This window comes from Ahaetulla prasina, chromosome 8, assembly GCF_028640845.1.
Source record: "Ahaetulla prasina isolate Xishuangbanna chromosome 8, ASM2864084v1, whole genome shotgun sequence".
Taxonomy (NCBI): Eukaryota; Metazoa; Chordata; class Lepidosauria; order Squamata; family Colubridae; genus Ahaetulla; species Ahaetulla prasina.
The window spans coordinates 16751406-16775450 of NC_080546.1; the positions used below are offsets into that span (position 1 = coordinate 16751406).

Below are 24045 nucleotides of genomic sequence, written 5' to 3' on the forward strand. Positions count from 1 at the left end.
ATCTAATTATTCTTGAGACTGCTTAATCTCATCTCCCATCTGTTGTTAATAATCAACTAGAGTAGCTGCTGTGTTGATCCCAATGATTTTGAATTTTGTTACCCTTGCAAGTTGATTTTGATAGCGCAAGTTCAGACTATTATTTCACCTAGGTTACTCAGCCTAGGCTTCTTAGCTTTCAGCTCTTTCAGGCTCTCTTCTTTGTTAACATGGAGCTTAAGTCACTAAGCCACGGGTGTCAAACTCAATCCCATCACGTGACATATCATGGCGTATTGTGACAGTTTTTGCCTTTGCAGAGCTGGGGTGGGCGTGGTCTGCACATGACGCATCCAGTCTGGGGGGCCCCAGTTTGACACTCCTGCACTAGGCCTTGGCAACAACATTTTTTTTATGATACTAATATTGTGATTACATTCTCCTGATAGCAAGAGAGTATTTATTAGCAGTCTCCATGCGTCTACTAAAATGCCCCTCAGTTGCAATCAACATGTCCAATAGTAAGAGATTATGAGAGCTGCAATCCAACATCTGAAGAACTTTCAACATAAAGCAATGACTGTATACATACTTTTTGGGCTTTTTGTGACTTAGTCCTGAATTACTTTGGCATATGGAACCTGATGGGTAGGTAGCTACTGCTTCTTTCACCAGGAGGAGCGTGTGATTCTTAGCAATGGCTGCTCCATGAATGAGTTTGATTGCCTTGGCTTCCGAACACTTACTCCATGGTAATCATCTAGTTGCTATGAAGACTACTGAATCATGTCCCCATGTTTTCTCAAGTGCTTTCTCATTTGTACCATTCTTCTCCACTCCCTCCTTTTGGTTGACTGTACCTTTCTCCTTCCTCCAAAACCATTCCTCATGAGATAATACCCAACAATAGGTATTCTAACTAATTTTCTTCTCAGCAATCCTTTTAACGAGGATTACTGGGCTGTGTAAAAATGCTTTTGAGACCATTTCAGAATGATTGTGAATGATTGGGAGTAGCTGCTTTATAGATAGAGGCCAGTTAACATCCCCTTAAATGTTTTTATATTTAGTTTTATGTTTAGTGAAAGGCATGTTTTTGGGATCCTTTCCAAGGTTAAGTATTTTATGTATGTAGTATATATTGAATACAGGTGATGTTTCGATTCAGAGACAGCAGTGGGGTGTTTTGCAGATAGGAAGTAACACCTGAAACAAAGACAAAGTCTGGAATCATCAGTCGTTAAGGGCAATTATCTCCAGATATTAAAGAGAACCACTGGAGACCATGGATGTCGAAAACATTTGCACAAGGTAATGCTAGCAGTTGCACCTCAACATTCTAGATGATAGTTGTCCTAAAAATCATTTCTGCTGATACAGAAATAAGAGATATCTTCAAGAATTGAATTATAAAAATTCATCTTCAGTAGAGTGAAACTATACTATTAGTTCTTAAAAAATTGTGTTGAATTTAACTTTGTTACATGAACATGTCCATGCTGTTTACTCAGCAATTGTACAGATATTGCTTGATATTGACTTCTAGAATGTTTTTGGCATCTCCGTCTAGACTAGCCCTAGGATTTACTGGTTGTCTCCCACCAAAATTCTAGTCCTACATAGGTTTCCCCACGCCCCCTCCAGTGGTGAAATCTAAAAATTTTCCCTACCGGTTCTGTGGGCGTGGGTAAATTGGTGGGCATGGCTTGGTGGTCAGGTGACTGAATGGGCATGGCCAATAATAATAAATAATAAAAATAATAAAGTATACAAAACTTGGGAGCGCACCTTCTTTAAAAATAGAGGCACCGGTCTACTAGCTGCCTACAGTGCCAATCAGCTGTAATGCGGCCCTTTGAAGCGCCGCTGCAGTCATTTAAGGCTGTTTGCAGCTATATCACCACCGAGAGCTTCAGGGACAGAGAAGAGGACAGAAAGGCATGGGCGGTGGAGGGGGGGCAGGGATTTTTGCTACTGGTTCTCCGAACTAATGGCCCCCCATCACTACCAGATCGCACAATCTGGTCCGAACCGGGAGCACCCCTGCCCCCCTCCCCCAAAATGAGGCAGGTTACTGCCATCTACTGTGAGAGATCTGTTGCAGTACCTGGATATTCTTAAAATCAACTACACAGTTGAAGTATTCCACTATTTCACTAATCTTCACATACCAATTAAATTGAGTTGTATAATATTCAAGTGCAGGTTGTTTTTAATCCATTGTTTTGAGTAGACACAATAGACGCATTAAGAATATTACTGGATATACCCATTGCAGAGTTTTGGGCTGATGCTGGAATTGCAGTGTTTTGGGCTGATGCTGAAAAATCTCAAGTTCTATAATGTATTGTATTAAACATCATAGCTGCTTTTAAGTGAGTACATTTGATTTCTTCTTATGCTTAGATTTTGGCCCTGATATATAACCTGTATCTGGTGGTGGGTCTTTCTACCTTTGTCCTGTTTATCAGAGTTTGTTGCAAAAATCAAATCTAGAAAGCACAAACAGGCAGACTGATGCAGCAGGATTCATTAACTTCTTTATATACATATAACACATGAAGATAAATGTACAATACCAATATCAGATCCTTCCAACGTAGCAGTTACAAGCAAAATGCAAGCAGAGTAGGCAGACAAGACAAGTTTCAGCTTCAGAGCTCAGAGCTTAACACAGAGCCACTCCCAGGCTCTTTCCAGTTTCAGTTTCAATTCACCAATCAGCTCCCATTGGCTGACTTAGTTGCTATGCCTATTCATTGGCTGACCTTGTTACCATGTCTCCATTCAGTCTCCATTGGCTGATCTATTCCAGTCTATGAATATTCATACTCTTGACACTTTTTAATTGAAAATGCATATTTTGACTGATGGAAACCAGGATTGAGGGATATCTAATGGGCTGCAGGTTCCTCATTTATGGTATAAACCACCATTTCTCAGCCTTGGCCACTTGAAGATATGTGGACTTCAACTCCCAGAATTCCCCATCTTCACCAGGCCAGGATTGAGAAGCGCTAGTATAAACCATTGGGATGAGCAATGTCTTTGTGTCCATGTACTCATGATCAGAGTTTTGGCAGGGGTGCCCAACTTTCTTGAATTATGGTTTCCTGAACTGGAATTTTCAGTTGCTCTTCCAAAAGGTCTCCATATGCCCGAATTTCTTTTTATTTGTCCACTCTAATCATCGAGTAAGATGTTTACCTTCAGTACAGCAGCATTAATATAGTGAATCTTTAAGGCCAGAGTTTAAGTGGCCTAGTAATGCTTAAGCGTAGTGTTCAATTAATCAATCCTATATCTTAATAGGTCAATAAAGAACTTGTTATTCTACAGATCTCTGTTGCACCCTATCTAAAGTGTGACAGCGTGAACTGTGCAATTAGATTAGGCAGATTTGACTAGCTAATTTGAAAATATACTCCAGTTTGTTTATATGTTCATATAAACAGTTTATATTGCCTTCCATTTTACTATCTGGGCAGTGAACAAAAGAATAAACTGAAAAACAACAGAACAAATCACTTAATTGAAAAGAAATTACAGCCTTAATCGATTGTGCCAGATATAAATCATTTTTTTGAAATTCACATTTATTAGATCAAATGGGAAAAAAATCAATGCTGTGAATATTTCACCTGTACTGAGTCTCTCCTCAGATCTTTGTCCTCCCAGGTTTTTTAATTATTTTAACAAAATTATTATTTTTTATGTTTCAAAACTATCAAATTCGGAGCTTTAAACCCAAGCTAGATATTAATCAGAGTTCTTTTAAAAAATATTTTATCCGAGGCCTTTGAATGTAGACTGAGCTAAATGATCTGTCACTGGGTCAGAAAAATGTGTAAAATTCTGAAAAGAATGTTTTGCTTTTCTCCAGACATATATTTTAGAAGTACACAACGCAGCCATTGTTTAAAAAGCATGCCCATTTGAAATAGCTGAGGACAGGTCATGCAGTGTTCCTTTGAAAAACGGGAAGCTACTAGAAGTCCCTAGAAATTTCTTCCCTCCCATTTCCAGCCCAGTTACCCCTAGCTGCACAGGCAGAGTGGGGCGGGGGAGAAATGACCTTCCCCTTTGTGAGTGAAAGAAGAGTGCTGAGCTTGCATTAATTCTTGCCAACATTCTTAACTGGGAGCTATGTATAATCATTAGCATTGTTAATCCTATCAAGTCTTTCTGACAGCCAATTTGCCTGTATCATTACTTCCTCTTTTTAAGAGATTTTTGTGTTCAAGGGGAACCTTGGGCAAAAATCTAAATTTGCAAAAGAAGGTGCAGCATCTCACGCTGGTCTTTCTAAACCCAAAAGGCAAAGTCCTCAGTAAGTCCCTTTTTCTTAATTTCCAGAGCGTATGGCAAGGATGGAGGAACTATGGTGCTTTTATAACTTGTGGACTTCAACTCTCAGAATTCCTGAGCCAGCCATATAGGAATTCTGGGAGCTGAAGTCTGCAAGTTATAAAAGAGCCATAGGCAGGGGTGAAATGCTACCATTTTGCTCCGGTTTGGGCAAACAGGTAGTGAAAAAAAAAACTACCAGTTTGGGTGAACTGGTACGAAAAAAATGCTTTAAAAAGGTTTAAAAAAAAGGTCTGACGATCGCACGGCACAGCTATGATCATCGGAACTTTTTTAACTTTTTTTTTTTTACTTTTTAAAGCATTTTTTACTATCTATTCACCAGAACTGGTAGTAAAAAAAATGCTTTGAAAAAAAAAGGTTCCAATGATCACAGCTGTGTCACACAATCGTCCGAATCTTTTTAAAAAAAAATTTTTAAAGCATATTTTTACTACCAGTTCCGGCAAATAGGTAGTAAAAAGTGTTTTAAAAAAGTTAAAAAAAAAAGTTCCAATGATCACACGGCATAGCCGTGATCTTCGGAACCTTTTTTTTAACCTTTTTTAAAGCACTTTTTTACGACCTATTCACCCAAACAGGTAGTAAAAAATGCTTTAAAAAAGAAAAAAAAAGTTGACCAGGCCTACCCAGTCACATGACACCCCCCCCCCCCCAAAGCCATGTCCACCAAGCCATGCCCACAGAACCAGTGGTAACAAATGTTTACATTTCCCCACTGGCCATGGGTAGTTCCCCGTCTCTGGCGTATGGAAAGGTTGTGGCGATTTGTGAGGAGGCCCTGGTGCACAATCTCTTCACCTTTTTACAGTGTCAAACTGTGGTACCGTGGAGGTTCGCTTTCAACATGAGATAAGATTCGGTTGTTATGTGCCCGATCAAAACGAAACCTCTGTGGTGGAAATAATGGCTGGCATGCTGGTTGAGGTGTCTGGTGGCATAAGTTGTCTGATTAGGACATGCTGTGTTGTGTTTTGAATTGGAAGGAAAATGGTCAGTGGCGCGACACATTGTGCTTGATTAAAGTGACAAAGATACGTCGGGCATGCTGAGTTTTAATTTAGGGCCACATATATGCAGAAAAAGAGTTTGGTTGTTAGCATCTTCTAACAACAGGCTTACAAGCTCCAAAAGATGGACATTCTGGGCGAAGCAAACCAGGGTGCATGCTGATAAAGGTAGCCGCACATTTTGAAATGTGATTCATCAAAACTGCATAAGGAGATGCCTCAGGGCTGTACTGTACTGTTCACTGCACTGCAGGTCTCATAACTTTTTACTACTCTGAGAAGGAGCCAGCTGGCTTCGACTTCTGTGTTCTCAGTCTTTGAGCCCCTCTTTTTCCTGTATAACTGAAGCCAGGAAGGATAATAGTTATGGTGTGTGTGTGTTGTGTGTTTGTGCGCATTTGTGCATATATTTCAAATCTCCATAACGGGTCCCATTTTGGTTTCTCTCCATTATTGCATTCTTGAGTTGGAGAATAGGCATCCATGGTTGCAGAATCACTTTCCCAAGCAATTGAAAGGGAAATAACAGAATAACAGAGTTGGAAGGGACCATGGAGGTCTTCTAATCCAACCCCTGCTCAGGCAGGAAATCCGATGCCTGTGATGGCAAACCTATGGCAAGTGTGCCAGAGGTGGCACGCAGAGCCCTCTCTCTGGGCATGCACGCCGTCGCCAGCTGCTCTTTTGGTTTCTGGTGCGCCAGCTGGTCTTCACATGTGCCGGAGCGCTGGAAACGCAAAGACCAGCTGGCTGGAGCGCATGTGTGTACAGGAAACCCAAAGACTAGGTGGCTGGCGCGCACATGCGCATCAGCCAGCTGGTCTTCAGGTTTCTGATGCTCTGGCATGCGCGCATGCATGTGTGCGTTACGGTTTGGGCACTCGGTGCTGAAAACATTTGCCATCACTGTCCTATACCATTTCAGACAAATGGCTGTCCAATCTCTTCTTAAAAACCTCCAGTGTTGGAGCACTCACAGCTTCTGGAGGCAAGTCGTTCCACTGGTTGATTGTTCTCACTGTCAGGAAATTTCTCCTTAGTTCTAGGTTGCTTCTCTCCTTCAGGCACTTTGGAGAATAGGTTGACCCGCTCTTCTTTGTGGCAGCCCCTGAGATATTGGAACACTGCTATCATGTCATGCCTAGTCCTTCTTTTCATTAAACTTGACATTCCCAATTTCTGCAACGGTGCTTTGTATATTTTAGCCTCCAGTCCTCTAATCTTCTTTGTTACTCTTCTCTGCACTCTTTCTAGAGCCTTAACATCTTTTTTATATCATGGTGACCAAAACTGGATGTAGTATTCCAAGTGTGAACTTAGGATGATGGGGGTGGGGGGTGGGGGCAGAGAATTGGGCTGGTAGAGGAGGAAGGAACAGTCTTACTGAAATTATAGAGAAGTGTCAGACTGTATTTTGCTACGATAGATGTGCTGCAAAATATTATCTTCTCTGTTCAATACAGGGTTGAAATCTGGCAGTCAGTTTAATTCAATTCATGCAGTCTGTCATTCCATGAATTTGTAGCTTTTTAAATAAATAACTAAAATCTGTGTTTTGGTATAAAATTAACATTCAATATGCTAACTGTTGGAATTAAAAGTGTACACTTTCCAGACTTGTCTAAGCAGATATAGGATCAAATCTTTTAAGTAATAACCTGTTTCCTAACAATTATTGTAAAACAAACATTTCCCATATTCGACCAAAATGGGAAACTGGAAATGCAAATATTAAGCTTCCTTTCCACACTTGTCAAGAAAGTGATAGGTGAGCAAACAAACTAGCAAGGACCATGCTTGCTTGTAGTCATAATGTCAAATCATGTTTTTGCATTCTGTTTGAAATGAGTCACACATGAAAAACATAAAAACTAGGTGCAAAGGTCTTCATAAGTATAAGTAGTTGTGAATTATAGTTTGTCCTGCAAGCATGGTGTCAACCTATAAACAAGAGTTCATGTATTTTGTTGAATAAGTGACAGCTGACTGAATTGTGTGTTTACTGAATTGTTGTGTTTACTGAGCCATAAACCATGTTTACAAATTACTGGAGCTGAGTTCTCACAGCACACTAAGCCAAAATCAAACAGAGTACATTAAGACTTGGCATGATGTATGAACCCCGTTGGAGTATTTCTTAACAGTGGTTTGATGTGACATCTGAAATAAAGCTATAAATTACAGCTGTGGAGAATTCTGATAATCAGAAAATAGAATCTCAACAGAACATTCGTTTTTAGTTTTTGGATAGTGTATATTGTTTTGCTTTCTGCCTTGATTGCAACATATATTATACCAACTTTACCCCAATCCACAGCTTTCCCAAGAAAGTTAGGACAGAAGTGATGAGGAATTCTTGGAATTGTAATCTCAACACATCTGGAAATTACAAGTTTGGGTAAATCAGATTTGTGTTAATCCAATATTCATTAGCCATACTCACAACAGCGAGTTTCTACAAGTTACACAGCTAGATCATCTGAGCCATTTTGACAGCAAAATGTCATTACAGTATAGGAATTTGTGTGTGTGAGTGTGTGTGAGTGAGTAATATTGAATGAATTAGCTCATGGGTGGCCTACAATTATATAAAAACACTAGAGAACTTTGAGGTTTAAAACTCACGGAGATAAGTATTTACAGCTGCTAATGTATTCATTTTCTTCAGTCTTATACACGTTTTGCTGTTAATTTTCTGATTTATTGTGACTGTAAATATGATAAAGCAGTTGCTGTTTGTCCAAAGGCTCAAAATATACACAAGAGGTGTGATGATTTCAAATAAAGAGAAGTGTGTTGATGTAACAATCTTCTTTGAAAAATACAGGGAATCCTTGGCTTATGGTCACAATTGAGCCCAAAAGTTTTGTTAAGTGAGTTTTGCCCCATTTTGCAGCCTTGCTTGCTACAGTTGTTAAGTGAACCACTGCAGTTGTTCAGTTAGTAACATGGTTGTTAAGTGAATCTGGCTTCCCCATTGACTTTGCTTGTCAGATGATCGCAAAAGGTGATCACATGACTCTAGGACACTGCAACCGTCATAAATACATGCCAGTTGCCAAGCTTCTTAATTTTGATCATTTGAAGATGCAATGGAGTAAGTAAGAAAAATGGTGATAAGTCATTTTTCAGTGCTCTTGTTGTGAAGTTTCCAAAAGATGCCGTAACTTTGAACGGTCACTAAATGGTGATTGTAAATCATGGACTACCTAAAACAAAATTCCACTGCTCTTTTAAAAGGAAGATCATTATGTAGAGTGGAGGAGTGGGTTCTACTTACCTTTACTACTGCTTTGCAACGCGCATGCACAGACCACCAAGTGTGACATCAGGGTGGGTGAGCGGTGCCTCCTGCTGTTTTTACTATCGGTTCTCAAGAATCGGACAGAACCGGGAGCAACCCACCACTTACAGTGGAATTGAAATCGTTCAGCTCCGGGACGGTTTGGACCAAAATTGCGGCGATTCAGATGGGGCGTCTAAGGGCGGTCTTGGTGATATTGTTTGGGATGAGTTTGACCCTGTGGCTCCCGAGGACATAGACAGGTTGTTGGGTAGGTTGAATGCCACCACGTGTCCCTCCTGGCTGGTGCTGGCCACTCAGGAGGTGACACGAGGCTGGCTCCAGGCGATTACGAGTGCCTCCTTGTTGGAGGGAGTCTTTCCGGCCGCCTTGAAAGAGGCGGTGGTGAGGCCCCTCCTCAAGAAGCCTTCCCTGAACCCGGCTGTTTTAGGTAATTATCGTCCGGTCTCCAACCTTCGCTTCGCGGCGAAGGTTGTAGAGAGTATGGTGGCATATCAGTTTCCCCTGCACCTGGATGAAACTGTCTATCTAGACCCGTTCCAGTCCGGTTTCCGGCCTGGCTACAGCACGGAGACGGCTTTGGTCGCGTTGGTGGATGATCTCTGGAGGGCCAGGGATAGGGGTTGTTCCTCTGCCCTGGTCCTATTAGACCTCTCAACGGCTTTTGATACCATCGACCATGGTATCCTGCTGCGCCGGTTGGAGGGATTGGGAGTGGGAGGCACCGTTTATCGGTGGTTCTCCTCCTATCTCTCCGACCGGTCGCAGACGGTGTTGACAGGGGGGCAGAGGTCGACCCCCAGGCGCCTCACTTGTGGGGTGCCGCAGGGTCGATTCTCTCGCCTTCTGTTCAACATCTATATGAAGCCGCTGGGTGAGATCATCAGTGGCTTCGTGTGAGGTACCAGCTGTACGCTGATGACACCCAGCTGTACTTTTCCACACCGGCCACCCCAATGAAGCTATCAAGTGCTGTCCCGGTGTTTGGAAGCCGTGCGGGTCTGGATGGGGAGAAACAGGCTCAAGCTCAATCCTCCAAGACAGAGTGGCTGTGGATGCGGCATCCCGGTACAGTCAGCTGAGTCCACAGCTGACTGTTGGGGCAGTCATTGGCCCCGATGGAGAGGGTGCGCAACCTGGGCGCCTCCTGGATGAACGGCTGTCTTTTGAAGATCATTTGGCGGCCGTCTCCAGGAGAGCTTTCCACCAGGTTCGCCTGGTGCGCCAGTTGCGCCCCTTTCTAGACCGGGATGCCTTATGCACGGTCACTCACGCCCTCGTGACGTCTCGTCTGGATTACTGCAATGCTCTCTACATGGGGCTCGCCTTGAGGGGCATCTGGAGGCTTCAGTTAGTCAGAATGCGGCTGCGCGGGTGATAGAGGAGCCCTCGTGGCTCCGCGTGACCCCTATCCTGCGCAGACTGCACTGGCTACCTGTGGCTTTCCGGATGCGCTTCAACGTTTTGGTGACAATCTTTAAAGCGCTCCATGGCATAGGGCCGGGCTATTTACGGGACCGCCTACTGCTACCAAACACCTCTCACCGACCCGTGCGCTCTCACAGAGAGGGACTCCTCAGGGTGCCGTCAGCTAGGCAGTGCCGTCTCGGGACCACCAAGGGAAGGGCCTTCTCTGTGGGGGCTCCCACCCTCTGGAACGAACTCCCTCCAGGACTTCGTCAACTTCCGGACCTCCGAACCTTCCGTCGCGAGCTTAAAACACACTTATTTATCTGCGCGGGACTGGATTAGATTTTAAATTTTATGGTTTTAAATGGGTTTTATTATTTATATGGTTTTAACAATTCGGCTATGGAATAAGTTTTTTACTTGTTATTTTAGTTTGTATTTATGTGTATTTTTAAGTGCCTGTGAACCGCCCTGAGTCCCTAGGGAGATAGGGCGGTATATAAATGTGAACAATAAATAAATAACTTAACTCCCATGTAGATTAGCAAAAGATTTGTGTCAGATTAGATCAGGGATGTCAAACTTGTTGCGTCACGATGGCGTCATGTGACATATTGCAACTCCCCCCCCTTTAGTAAACTGGGTGTGGGCGTTGCTAGCGCATGACGCATCTGGCCTGCAGACCGTGAATTTTGACAGCTCTGGATTAGATGATTCTTGGGGGAACCTTAACATGTTTATTTAATTTTTTTTAAAAAAATATTTTTTCCTGCTTCAGGGCTAACAATAGTAACAGAGGATGTTTATGTAAACAAGGAAAGTTTATGCTTTTCTCCTTCCGCGGCAGAATAGATTTAGATAAAATGAATATGTTGAAATATCTAGCCATAAACCTGCTTACATTACAACTAGTTTGACTGTAAATTCAGAAAGTATTTCAGAAGACTTTCTGTATATCGTATGAAACCAGGCTTCGCTCAAGCCTACACAAGGGTAAAGTGTAAGGGTACGCCTTCTGATCTTGTATCTTCTTCAAACATGTTCAGCTGTAACTTTCATAAAACTGCTGGGAATTGTTGTGTCACATCCAACTTATTTGGAGAGTGCAGGACTTTGAAGCTATTTGTCCTGATCCAAAATGACTTTGTTATTAGACTTCAGTCTTCTCGGTCTGAGTTCACTCTATAGGCTGGATTCTTTTTATTATATAAACCAGGTCAATGTGGGTCACGTATCCTTGCTTATGTTTTGCCTGAGAGCCACAACAGACAGCCTATTATAAAGTGTTTGTGTGTGTGTATGTGTAGAACTTACTGTTTCAGACAGTGGTCAGCCAAATCATAATGATATGGGGGAGTCACAGATTGTTCTGAAGAAGTTCAGAATGTTCTATTCCTGTCCTGGAGTGGTATGTTTTACATATATTTAAAAGTTTCCCTGTTTGTTTTCTTGGATTTAACTAACGATTTGTAGCCGCCAACCAGAAGATTTGCAAATTTGAATTATCCCCCCCAAAAAATGGGGGGGTGGGTGGAGAATAACCAGGACATGCAAATACACATGCATTCAATAAAACAGTTTTATTGCATCCTGTGAGAGATCGCCCTAGTTGGCCTTTGAGAATGCTAAAATTCAGGGCATTAGGTTTTGTTCCTAGCTGACATTTGTGTTCAACTAGTCACAAATGTGGAACAGATACTAATAATTGCAGAAATTCTGCTGGCTGTGTCAGTTTAAAGGAAGAATATGCAAACAAGATATCTTCCTAGCAAGTTTTAGTCGTAGCCTTGGCCCAGAGGATTTTTTTAAAATGGGGAATAAAATGTTAGGTGGGCTAAAAGGGTGACACAAACATTGGTATAAAACATTGGTATTTTGAGCAGTCTTTTCACCTATAACAGGGGTCTCCAACCTTGGCAGCAAAGCTGACGGGAATTCTGGGAGTTGAAGTCCACCCGGCTTAAAGTTGCCAAGGTTGGGGACCCCTGACCTATAGGCACAGCACTGAAAAGCAAATTCTAGGACTGAAGTCTTTTTCTTGGTTGCCTCTTTCCAATATTACAAGTTCTTCTGCTAACAACAGCACAGGAGTGAAATAAATATACAGTTGGCAGCTTTAGCTCTAAATCTTCTGTATTTAGCAATCAAGCACATCTACTACCCTACGCATTTAAAAAATTTAAAAATCCACATGAAAGCCATCCAACTTCCCTTTGAAAAAGATGATGTTTCTCAATCTCTACTGGAAATGGATTTCTTACAAAAACTAGGTACCACAACAACCACCATTTTCTAAAACTGACACATTGGAAGATAATTATGGCTCTGGGATGTCATCTTTTTCTTCCAATGTAAAAGTGGCAGTTAATAGCCAAGTTAAGACAATTATCGGAACGAATGTAGATTTGAAATCCAACTGTTACAAAGTATTTTCCAAGGTAATCAAAATTAAAATTGGAATTTCATTTTTTAAAAATCACAGACTGATCACTCTGCCAACTTGCTCCCTGACCTGCAATGGCCTTTCGATGTGCTGAGGAACTTAAGAAAATACCTGACCATTATAAGACATTTTCTTATCTCGCACAATTTCTTCAACCTAAGTCTTCTTCAATCTGATGCCCTTCAGACTGGCTTATATTATTTTATAATTCTAATTGGATGCACTTAACTCCAAAATGCCTAAAACCATTTTGATGCACTTATGAAAAAAAAGATTATTATTATTAATAATTTGCAGAGCAATTGTCTTGGCTGATATATATTGCTTGCTTGCTGATCCAGAGAGGAAGGTGACTCTTGTTCTCATTTTACCATGTACAAATTGAGGATGAGAGAGCGAGCAACTGAGCTAAAGGCCATCCAGAGGATTTATTGCTGACTTGTAGTTTAGCAGATAAATGCTGAGGTTCCCTTGTAGCAGACTGACCATGTACACAATTAAAATCTGTGCACCCTGTGATATAGTTTAAGAACAAGTGTTGATACTAGGCATTCTGCATGCAAATTCTCCCACTGGAAAACCAGAAAATGTACCTTTAGAGTAGAGGTGGGGAACTATGGCCCCTTTACGACTTGTGGACTTTTAATTCCCAGAATTCCTAAGCCAACATGTCTGGCTCAGGAATTCTAGAAGTTGAAGTCCACAAATTGTAAAAGGGCCCCGTAGTTCCCCACCCTTGCTTTAGAGGTTTGTTTTAAATCCTGATTTGGAAACTGAAAAGATGGCGGAGTGTAGTTTCCTTTTTAAAATGAATAGACGAAACTGAAGACATATTTAACCATATGTACAAAAGCAAGAGAATTGTGGTGACAATGGAAACTTCTGCAGATGAACGCATAGGATGGGGTTGGTGGACACAAATGCCTCCTCAAAGCAGAATGAGGAAGAAAGTTTGGCCTCAGAACATATCTGGAGCAGGGCTTTTGTTTTTGAAAATGCAGCAGCATATAAATTAAAAATGTTTAAGGAAGGAACCAAGAGAGCACATTTTCTCCTTCCATCTAGTATTCTCCAGTTTCCATGAAAATGTTTTTTCTATCTGCAGTTGGCTTCAGGTTGGATCATAAAGTGTACTGTGTAGTCTGACAGTTTTGTTTCATTATATATTGCTAATAGTATGGACAAGTGTTCCTCCTCTTACAACCGCAACTGGGACCAGAATTTCCATTGCTAAACTAGGCAGACGTTAAGTGACTCGTGCCTGATTTTATGACAACACGAGTTTTAATTGTTTACGCCTATGAACGGTGTGGCCTGCCTTCTCCTTCCAGAGAGACTTCTCTCTCAATGTAGAAATCGGAGTCCACCATGTTGGAAGAAAAAAATATGCTATGTTTACATTTAGCCTAGTGGCCAGAAGAAGGTCTTGTGAAACTTAGAAATTTTGTGTGCACTTCACGGTGTTTCGTAATAGCCATCCTTTTGCCTGTTTCATGTACCTAACAGGCATGAAAAAAAAAAAGCTCCTTTTCTTTATTGACTGGTTCGGCAAGTTAATAAAAAAGGAGAAAATGAATACATTGACTAGGAATAAAATCTTTCAGGATTGGGTCATAAAAATCATATAAGCAATATCTTGAACCGGTTTCCTTTCCAAGCCTCACATTTCGGTCTGTGGTAAAACGAAAGTGTTTTCAACCCCAGGAGGTGTTACTGCTTTATGGGTGTTGTAAATAGACCAGTGTGTCTGCTGTACTCAATGAAGAGCAAAAGGAAAGACTTGCTGTTTGTTCAAGAGCACTTTGTAATACAGTGAGAATTTGTGGGAGGTATAGTTGACACCTTGAAATGTTAGCCGGATAGCCATTGGTTTGAATCTTGCCATTAGATGAGAACTCACCCACTGCTGAGTGCTGTTAAGCAAGGATCTCTAGTCTAGACAGAGATTCGGATTAATGTTAAACAGTAATAAGTGGTTTCTTGATTTTCTTTATCTGATTTAGGGGAAAAAAAACATCCACTTTAATTCAGGGCTCAGATAATGAGGAAAAATTAGAAGAAGCCATAATTAATACACACCCATTTCTGTCTGAGCAAAACCATATCTTCACTGGTATAAAAAAACCATAGCAGAGAGGAAACCTCCTGAAAATATTATTTCTGATTGTTAAATTGACATGCAAAGGACAGGAATCCATCCTTCAAGCCAAGTCTTCTTTCCTTTTTTTTTAATGGTTCCTGGCTATTTGCAGTTATGATGTTTGGAAATTAGAGACTATATCAAATCAACTATGCCATTCTTCTTTATGACCTTTCCTAACAAAAAATGAAAACTCTGAGGAAGCATGCATCTCACTTAAGGGGAGGTAAGGGATTGTAAAATAGATCTTGGGTGAATATGTTCCTCATGTAGCTTTACTAGGCTTGGCGTTCCTTGCAAGCGTCAAATATAATACGATAAAAAGCAGGAAGCAGAAATTGGTCCTGGCAAAACCTCTTTTACTTTCATTCACAGTCAGCAACGTTTGTCCAAACAGTTTTTCAAAGGAATATTTCTCAACACACTTTATCTCGTTTGGCAAGCTGCCACGTAACTTGTTCCCAAAGGCAGAGTAAGGATAAACTTGACACAGAATCTAAGTCACGAACAGAACTTTCCACTCTTGAAACTACCGAACGAACGAATTGTTTCCTGCAAAAGCTCCCTCCCCGTTCGCTCCTTTTTTGTTTCCTATGGGAGGGGCCAATCATCTCCAAGGTGTGGCTTTACTCCCAAGTTGACCCTGCTTTCTGAGTTGTTCTTGTCTTCTGGCAGCTCTGCATATGCACACACTGGGAATGGCCTCCAGCCGTTCCTCTGCCTCGCTGCTGTCTATCTCCCTCTCTGCCTCCGACGCAGAGCCCTCGTCCGAGTTTTCCCCACCTCCAGAACTGGCCCATGTTGCTCCCCAACCTCCTCAGTGTCTGACTCTGCTGCCAGCTCCGCTAACCACCGGTGGACCACAGCAAACAGTGCGATCCTCCTCAAGTTACTTACAATCTGCTGGGAAGTCTTAGTCTACTGTAAAATTTGTGAATCAGTCCTACTACTTAACTTTGGTTTAAGCTGCGGGAAAACATGTGCATTGATAACCAATGAAGCAGAACATTTGTAGTTCGGAGTTGAAATGAGGGGTGCTTGGTGCTCTCTGAGCTTGGTTGTTTTCTTGCAGATTTCATTACCCAAACTAAGTAACATCATCAGAGCTAGTGATGCTAGTGACGAGCACTGATGATGTTACCTAGTTTGGGTAATGAAATGTCTGCAAGAAAACAACCAAGCTCAGAGAGCACCAAGCACCCCTCATTTCAATCCGGACAAATGTTCTCCTTTATTGAATGGATTCTGTTACAGAAGGACCTTCATGTACATTGATAGCTGCTAAAAGATGAATAGATTGTACAATTACTAAAAAATTACCAAGAAGGCAAAACAGTGTATCCCATTTGACTTTGGGTTGAAAAATAAAAAAAAGACTGGTCACTGGGGAGAACTTTCCTAGAATGGCTGACCTGGTGTGAAGACATGGAATGCTTTCATTAATATTTTTTTTTATAAATAAAGTCACAGAACGATAAGAAAACAGAAAGTTAACGTTAATCTAATATTTGAATTATCAAGAAGAGGGAGGACTGAGGAAACAGCGTGCAAAAATGAGTAAGGATGAAGATAGGAAGAATGTAAGGATGAAGGGTGCAGAGTTTGTGTGTTGGGTTGGGGCTGAGGGGGCTACACAGTCCAGCAAATTAAGGGTTGTGTTGTAGTTGCTGTAGTTGAATTGTGGAGGCAATGAGAGAGATCAGGTCCCCAGAAGATGTGGGAGGACTCCTCTAAATGTTCATATTGACTCACAAATTTCTCACCAAAATTTTGGTTTTAGATTTCTCGTTATTGTTAGATTACTCTGGTACTTTATACAGTGCTTAATTATGAATGTTATTTCTTAAAGATTTCCCTCAAACCCCCCCCCCCCTAATTTTAAGCAGTTGTCTTAAGCACTTGCCTTCTGTTTGAAGACGCTTGGCTCTAGTTCACCGTTGGAAGCTAAAACATGTTGGAATAATATGCTGGAATCATGCCGAGACTTGCCTTATTCTCAGTACTATTACTTCCCTCTGAAGGCTGGAGCATTTAAGCATGTGTGTAATGGACGGAGGTGAATTTCTGAGCATTCAGAGCAGTGATGGGGTGTGGCATCAGTCTTGAAAGAAACAGGGGGAAAAAATCTGCTTTAGCTACAGTTGAAGCGGGATTATTCTTTGGAGAATAGCCTCTAATGGCAGTTACTAGACCTATTTCTCAAGAGAGCAGCTTCCTGTGGTGAATATATTGTGTGCTTTCCAGGCAGTGGCAAAAATAGTTCACGACAGTGATGGCATGGTGTGAGAAATTCCTTCTGAAGCTCAGGTTTGACTTGCGGATGAAATAACTCACCTCCATGCAGGAATTCCTATTAGTTGTGGGTTAAGGTAACTACCACAACTTCAGCCAGTTAAATAGCACAATCACTTGTTGCTCACTGTTGGGCTTAGCTATATCATCTGTAGTCTTTATGCAGGTTTTGCTGTCTAGTTTAACTAAAGACCGGGGAGGAAAAAAACCCCTCCTTTTAACCCAAAAAGTAGGGAGAGAAAATTCTGTCTTTAAACAGAACTTTTCATGCCAACATTCACCACTCCTGTTTTCTCTTGCAATAGATACTGTAAATCAAATCTTCGTATTGTGATTTATTTTTTTGTACATGAATGTACTCCTAATTCATGTATTTAAAATTCCTCTCTTTTATGTTTTTCAGCAGTCTTACTCCAATGAAGCCCATTGTGTTGAAGAAATTTTGAAGGTGAGTATATTCACATTAAGAGGAAAAAGATGCCATAAAGGAAGCAGTACTAATTTCATGTTGTTGTTTTTTAACTACAGGGTCATCATTATATTCTTCACCAAAAATGTAGGGTTCCACCCCCCCAAATAATGCTGTTCATGTTTCTTTGCTACAGAACTTAATCAGTAGGTTTCAAGCAGAATACCATCTTGAATGTTTAAATAATTTCTGGTTTCAGGCCAAAAAAAAAAAAAAAAAAGAAGGACTACAAATAACACATTGTCTGTTTTTATCCAAGTGGATGAGCTATCATTCTCTGAGATTTTGGCTTATTGGTTACAAAAAAAGCATTCTTGTGTCCTGCTGGGCTCCTCTCTTAGCACAGATGACCAATAACTTCCTATCCAAGCTTAAACTTATAAGGGAATCCAATTTGTGGTTTGTTTTATCTTTAATAAAGCAGGAATCCCAAAGACAATTTGGCTTCCAACTTTGGCTTTTTGGAAGAAACACAAGCTGGGAATCCAAAAAATACTGATTTTTATTTTGATTGGGTTTCCTTTTTTTAAAAAAAAAACTTTTGATTGAAGAGTTTTTCAATACTAAAAGATAGTACAAACTAAATTCAGAAAAAAGAAGAAAAGGAGGGGTAGAATTTGGATTGCGTTCCCTATGCATATTGTGATATTCCTTCTCTTTCTTTTAATGATGCTCCACACATTGCCACTATTTATCACATTCAAAACTGTAGAAAAGAATAGAAGATAAAGGAATATGACAGGAGAAGAGAAGGACGGCATGCATTCCTCTAAATGCAGAGTGTTCTAATATTAAGGAATAAACGTCCGACTGTTTTGATGATAGTTTCAAAGATCCCTTCCAACTCTAGGTTTCAAAAGCCTAGAAAAATAATGTTTCAGTTACATCCCCATATTACTGTTGGAAGATTTTCTTATTCTTTTTGCAGCTGAGGAAGTAATAAAGTTAGGAATTAAGAGCTGATTATTGTTCTTCTCAATTTCTTCTCCAGGAAATGACCCATTCATGGCCACCTCCTTTGACAGCCATCCATACTCCTAGCACAGCTGAACCTTCAAAGTTTCCATTTCCCGTAAAGGTGAAGAAACAAAATCTTTTCATTCCATCCATGTGAATTAATGTATGAAAATGCATGTCATTCAACTGCTTTTGGCATGTGTTGTTTCTAGCAGAGAGGAAAAGTTTGCAGGACAAAACAAACAATCATAAAAAGATAGCTTCTTTCATGCAACTATTGCTTTGAACTAATCTCTGTGGACATGTAAATGTTTATGATTATGTTTTTGGTATCATTGTTTTGTTTAACATGTAGCTTAAAAGGTGAGTCATTTTATGTTCAGGAAAAAGTAGTTTTCCTAAAAGTCATGACATATACAGTTGCTCCATAGTAGAAAGTCATTCAGAACTTCTCTTCCCTTAACTTCTAAATGCCCGAAGCCTTCTACAACCTGGGAATACACTCCACAAGAGTAGATGCAACTCCCAGAATTCCCCATTATGGTCATACTTGCCTGATTATTTTAGGAGTTGTGTAGGGCATCCAGAACAAATTGGCTACACTAGATTTATTCATTGTGCCCAAAGACATATAATTCCTGAGTTACTTATTTGATGTCAATTGCATTGCACTCATGTCAGAAGCTGAGTTGAAAGAATTACCCAGTGATATCACCATTGCCAGGAGGACACCCAGTTGCTGGCTCCTTTCATGTCCCCAACAGGAGCTGCAGTGAAGGACAGAAACTCACCCCATCCCAGAGCAGCACACGGGTCTTGAACGTGGGCTTACTAACCTCCAATTTAGCATCCTAACCACATGAGCCATTGTGCTCCATTATTTGATGTCAGTAATCTCACAACTGCTACTATTATTCTGCTCGTGCTTTTTAGCTATTTATTACATCCTGGAATTGCTTAACAGAAGTTTGATTTTTGCCCTGTTTCTTTCACAAGAAAACATGTTTCTTCTAGTGCTTTTTGTTCCTACCCTGCTAGTTTTGTAAGCCATCATGAGAGGCGGTGGTATGTATCCGCATGTGTGAACAAAATAGAGTGCAAATTGTAGGAGATGACCAGGCTGAGCCCAAGGGTGGGGTGAAACATGTCATCAGTCTGGAGTCCGCACACTCGCAAAAGAGACCTAAGTTCAGCCCCCTTTGAAGTCCATGATTCTTAATTGAAGCCTTGACTGTTATTAATTCATATTCTTGGGTATAGGTTGCTTGAAATAAACTCGCCCTGCTTTCAGTACTCTATGCTGGCTCCTGGTTTCTTGTGCCTGACAAAAATAAATGAAACAAATGCATAATTTCCCTGTTTTCTTTTCTTTTCTTTTCCATTTAAAATGTTAACATTAGTACTATGGAAAGTACTATGCAGTATAATGATACTGTAATAATACAATGATGGCAATTATAAAGAAATAAATATTTATTATGATAATAAAGAAGGAGGAATGTAAATCATGCAGCTTTTTTCTTGCTAAACAGAAAAGAAAAGTGAGGCATTAGATTAGCTTAAGTTTGCTTATGTTTACTTTACCCCTAAAATTATTGGGTTGTATATAAAAATCCCCCCCCCTTTCTGCTTTCTAGGAAACCCAGCAGTCTGGATCAGTAATTCAGAGTAAGTATAAAGACCATAGCTTAAATTTATAAACTGCTGCATCCTGCTGTTATTTGTTCGTTTTGACAGATTACACAGAATTTATATTCATGTAACATGAAACGTGAACAAAAGTGAGTGGCTTCTCGGGCTTTTGGCTAGAGATTAAGTGAAGCAGTCTTTGGTTCCGATAAGTTTTAGGAGGTGAGCCTATGGAAGTCATCTGATCAAAGTTTCTGCTCTGAGCATCCATTCCAGCATTTCTAACAGAAGACTGTTAAGACTCTGGTTTCTCATTGTTCCTCCAAATTCTTTTTTTGTTAACTAATGATCTCTTAAAGAGTAATACATTTTACCCCTGCGTCCTGAAATGCCATCTCTTTTGTATCATTTTCTCCCTCCGTTCATCTCCATGCTACAAGATTCAGAAGACAGTCCCGGCTTTCTTGAAATTAAACTGTGAAACAGTTTCAGCATATGAGCAATACATTGTTTAGCTTCAGCTGAAGTTTCCATGTTGAGATTATTTGAAGGACCACTGTGAAAGAAAGAAAGGAAGGAAGGAAGAAAGGAAGAAAGGAAGGAAGGAAGGAAGGAAGAGAAAGAGAAGAAAGAGAAAGAGACATGCCACTCACCATCTGATAGGTGGCAATGCCTAGGATTTCTGGATTTTGTTAGGCCTAGAGAAGATGAGCTTAAAGATGCTGAGCTTGTCAGCAGGAGAGCTGACAGCTTGGGTTTGAGACCTGAGGTCTGTGCAACAGGGTGAGCGCCCATTACTTGGCTCAGCTCCTGTCTACCCAGCAGTTCAAAAGCATGCAAATTGAGTAGATAAATAGGTACTACTTCAGTGGGAAGGTAACGTGCCTTTGACGTATAGCCATGCTGGCCACATGACCATGCAAATTGTCTTCGGACAACAGTAGCTACTTTGGCTAAGAAACAGAGATGAGCATCCTGCCCTATAGTTGGACACAACTGACAGGGAAACCTGTACCTTTGCAGAAGAATGCCTTGTTCCAACTCATTGTTGAAGATATTTGGATTTGGTTTATAAAAAACCAAGATGGTGGTTCCCATCTTCTACTGCTTTTAGATGTCACAAAGCATATTTATTTATTTATTCATTATGTATGTGTTTGTTTGTTTATATTTCACACTTTTTAAACTGCCATCTTTCTCTGGGCGATGTACAATTTAATCGATAAAAATTAAGCTTTAAAAAAAGAATAACATTTTTAAAAAAATGTATGTGCTAATGTGTCACAAGCACATTGCATAAGATGTGAAGAGAAAAGCATGAAGATACCTATGGAGATGAGGACAGTGATGAAATATTGAAATCTATTACTTCAGATTATTCTGACAATGGAAATTACTACTGCTATTAGAAAACATCGTCCACCTATCTGCCTTTATAATATAGTCATTTTGTACGTCTCTTATGTGACAAACAGAGATGGTATCAGCCGGTTCAGACCTGTTCAGGCCTTTTTAAGGGGGGGGGGAAGGTACCTTTGAGACTATTTGGCGGTATCGTTCTTTTTTTTTTTTAACCTCCCAGGGAATAAAAATAAAAATGGAAACATTTTCAGATCAGTAGTGTTGCCTAAGTCATATATATTGTGAATTAAAGATCCCCATCCTAAAGGTCATACAGAGAGAGAGAGAGAGAGAAAGGGGTGAAAAGACAATAGAAATCAATGCAAAAGATCAGAAATGTTCATCACCCAAAATCTTCCTCCCCCCCCCCCTTCCCCCTTGGTGTCTTTCAGAGCAGTGTGATACGCCTTTGAAGACTTTGTCTGTCTCTCAGCAACGGACATCGTAAGTCATTGCATTTTTTCCCCTTGGTGTGTTTGTCATTCATTAGCGAAAGTACTATGCAGTATAATGATACTGTAATAATACAATGATGGCAATTATAAAGAAATAAATATTTATTATGATAATAAAGAAGGAGGAATGTAAATCATGCAGCTTTTTTCTTGCTAAACAGAAAAGAAAAGTGAGGCATTAGATTAGCTTAAGTTTGCTTATGTTTACTTTACCCCTAAAATTATTGGGTTGTATATAAAAATCCCCCCCCCTTTCTGCTTTCTAGGAAACCCAGCAGTCTGGATCAGTAATTCAGAGTAAGTATAAAGACCATAGCTTAAATTTATAAACTGCTGCATCCTGCTGTTATTTGTTCGTTTTGACAGATTACACAGAATTTATATTCATGTAACATGAAACGTGAACAAAAGTGAGTGGCTTCTCGGGCTTTTGGCTAGAGATTAAGTGAAGCAGTCTTTGGTTCCGATAAGTTTTAGGAGGTGAGCCTATGGAAGTCATCTGATCAAAGTTTCTGCTCTGAGCATCCATTCCGCAGCATTTCTAACAGAAGACTGTTAAGACTCTGGTTTCTCATTGTTCCTCCAAATTCTTTTTTTGTTAACTAATGATCTCTTAAAGAGTAATACATTTTACCCCTGCGTCCTGAAATGCCATCTCTTTTGTATCATTTTCTCCCTCCGTTCATCTCCATGCTACAAGATTCAGAAGACAGTCCCGGCTTTCTTGAAATTAAACTGTGAAACAGTTTCAGCATATGAGCAATACATTGTTTAGCTTCAGCTGAAGTTTCCATGTTGAGATTATTTGAAGGACCACTGTGAAAGAAAGAAAGGAAGGAAGGAAGAAAGGAAGGAAGGAAGGAAGGAAGGAAGAGAAAGAGAAAGAGAAAGAGAAAGAGACATGCCACTCACCATCTGATAGGTGGCAATGCCTAGGATTTCTGGATTTTGTTAGGCCTAGAGAAGATGAGCTTAAAGATGCTGAGCTTGTCAGCAGGAGAGCTGACAGCTTGGGTTTGAGACCTGAGGTCTGTGCAACAGGGTGAGCGCCCATTACTTGGCTCAGCTCCTGTCTACCCAGCAGTTCAAAAGCATGCAAATTGAGTAGATAAATAGGTACTACTTCAGTGGGAAGGTAACGTGCCTTTGACGTATAGCCATGCTGGCCACATGACCATGCAAATTGTCTTCGGACAACAGTAGCTACTTTGGCTAAGAAACAGAGATGAGCATCCTGCCCTATAGTTGGACACAACTGACAGGGAAACCTGTACCTTTGCAGAAGAATGCCTTGTTCCAACTCATTGTTGAAGATATTTGGATTTGGTTTATAAAAAACCAAGATGGTGGTTCCCATCTTCTACTGCTTTTAGATGTCACAAAGCATATTTATTTATTTATTCATTATGTATGTGTTTGTTTGTTTATATTTCACACTTTTTAAACTGCCATCTTTCTCTGGGCGATGTACAATTTAATCGATAAAAATTAAGCTTTAAAAAAAGAATAACATTTTTAAAAAAATGTATGTGCTAATGTGTCACAAGCACATTGCATAAGATGTGAAGAGAAAAGCATGAAGATACCTATGGAGATGAGGACAGTGATGAAATATTGAAATCTATTACTTCAGATTATTCTGACAATGGAAATTACTACTGCTATTAGAAAACATCGTCCACCTATCTGCCTTTATAATATAGTCATTTTGTACGTCTCTTATGTGACAAACAGAGATGGTATCAGCCGGTTCAGACCTGTTCAGGCCTTTTTAAGGGGGGGGGGAAGGTACCTTTGAGACTATTTGGCGGTATCGTTCTTTTTTTTTTTTAACCTCCCAGGGAATAAAAATAAAAATGGAAACATTTTCAGATCAGTAGTGTTGCCTAAGTCATATATATTGTGAATTAAAGATCCCCATCCTAAAGGTCATACAGAGAGAGAGAGAGAGAGAAAGGGGTGAAAAGACAATAGAAATCAATGCAAAAGATCAGAAATGTTCATCACCCAAAATCTTCCTCCCCCCCCCCTTCCCCCTTGGTGTCTTTCAGAGCAGTGTGATACGCCTTTGAAGACTTTGTCTGTCTCTCAGCAACGGACATCGTAAGTCATTGCATTTTTTTCCCCCTTGGTGTGTTTGTCATTCATTAGCGAAATCTGCCAGTCATTAGTGAATGAGAGGAGATTT

General features: G+C 40.4%; 1 protein-coding gene across 1 annotated transcript in view; it reads left to right on the forward strand.

Moving 5' to 3' along the window:
* AFF1 (ALF transcription elongation factor 1) overlaps positions 1 to 24045 on the forward strand; it is a 182140-nt gene that overhangs the window by 105856 nt on the left and 52239 nt on the right. Inside the window, exons 5-9 of the mRNA XM_058193874.1 lie at positions 17350 to 17394; positions 18407 to 18493; positions 20010 to 20044; positions 22024 to 22027; positions 23911 to 23960. Of these exons, the coding sequence (XP_058049857.1) occupies positions 17350 to 17394; positions 18407 to 18493; positions 20010 to 20044; positions 22024 to 22027; positions 23911 to 23960 (221 nt within the window). The remainder of the gene's footprint in view (positions 1 to 17349; positions 17395 to 18406; positions 18494 to 20009; positions 20045 to 22023; positions 22028 to 23910; positions 23961 to 24045) is intronic.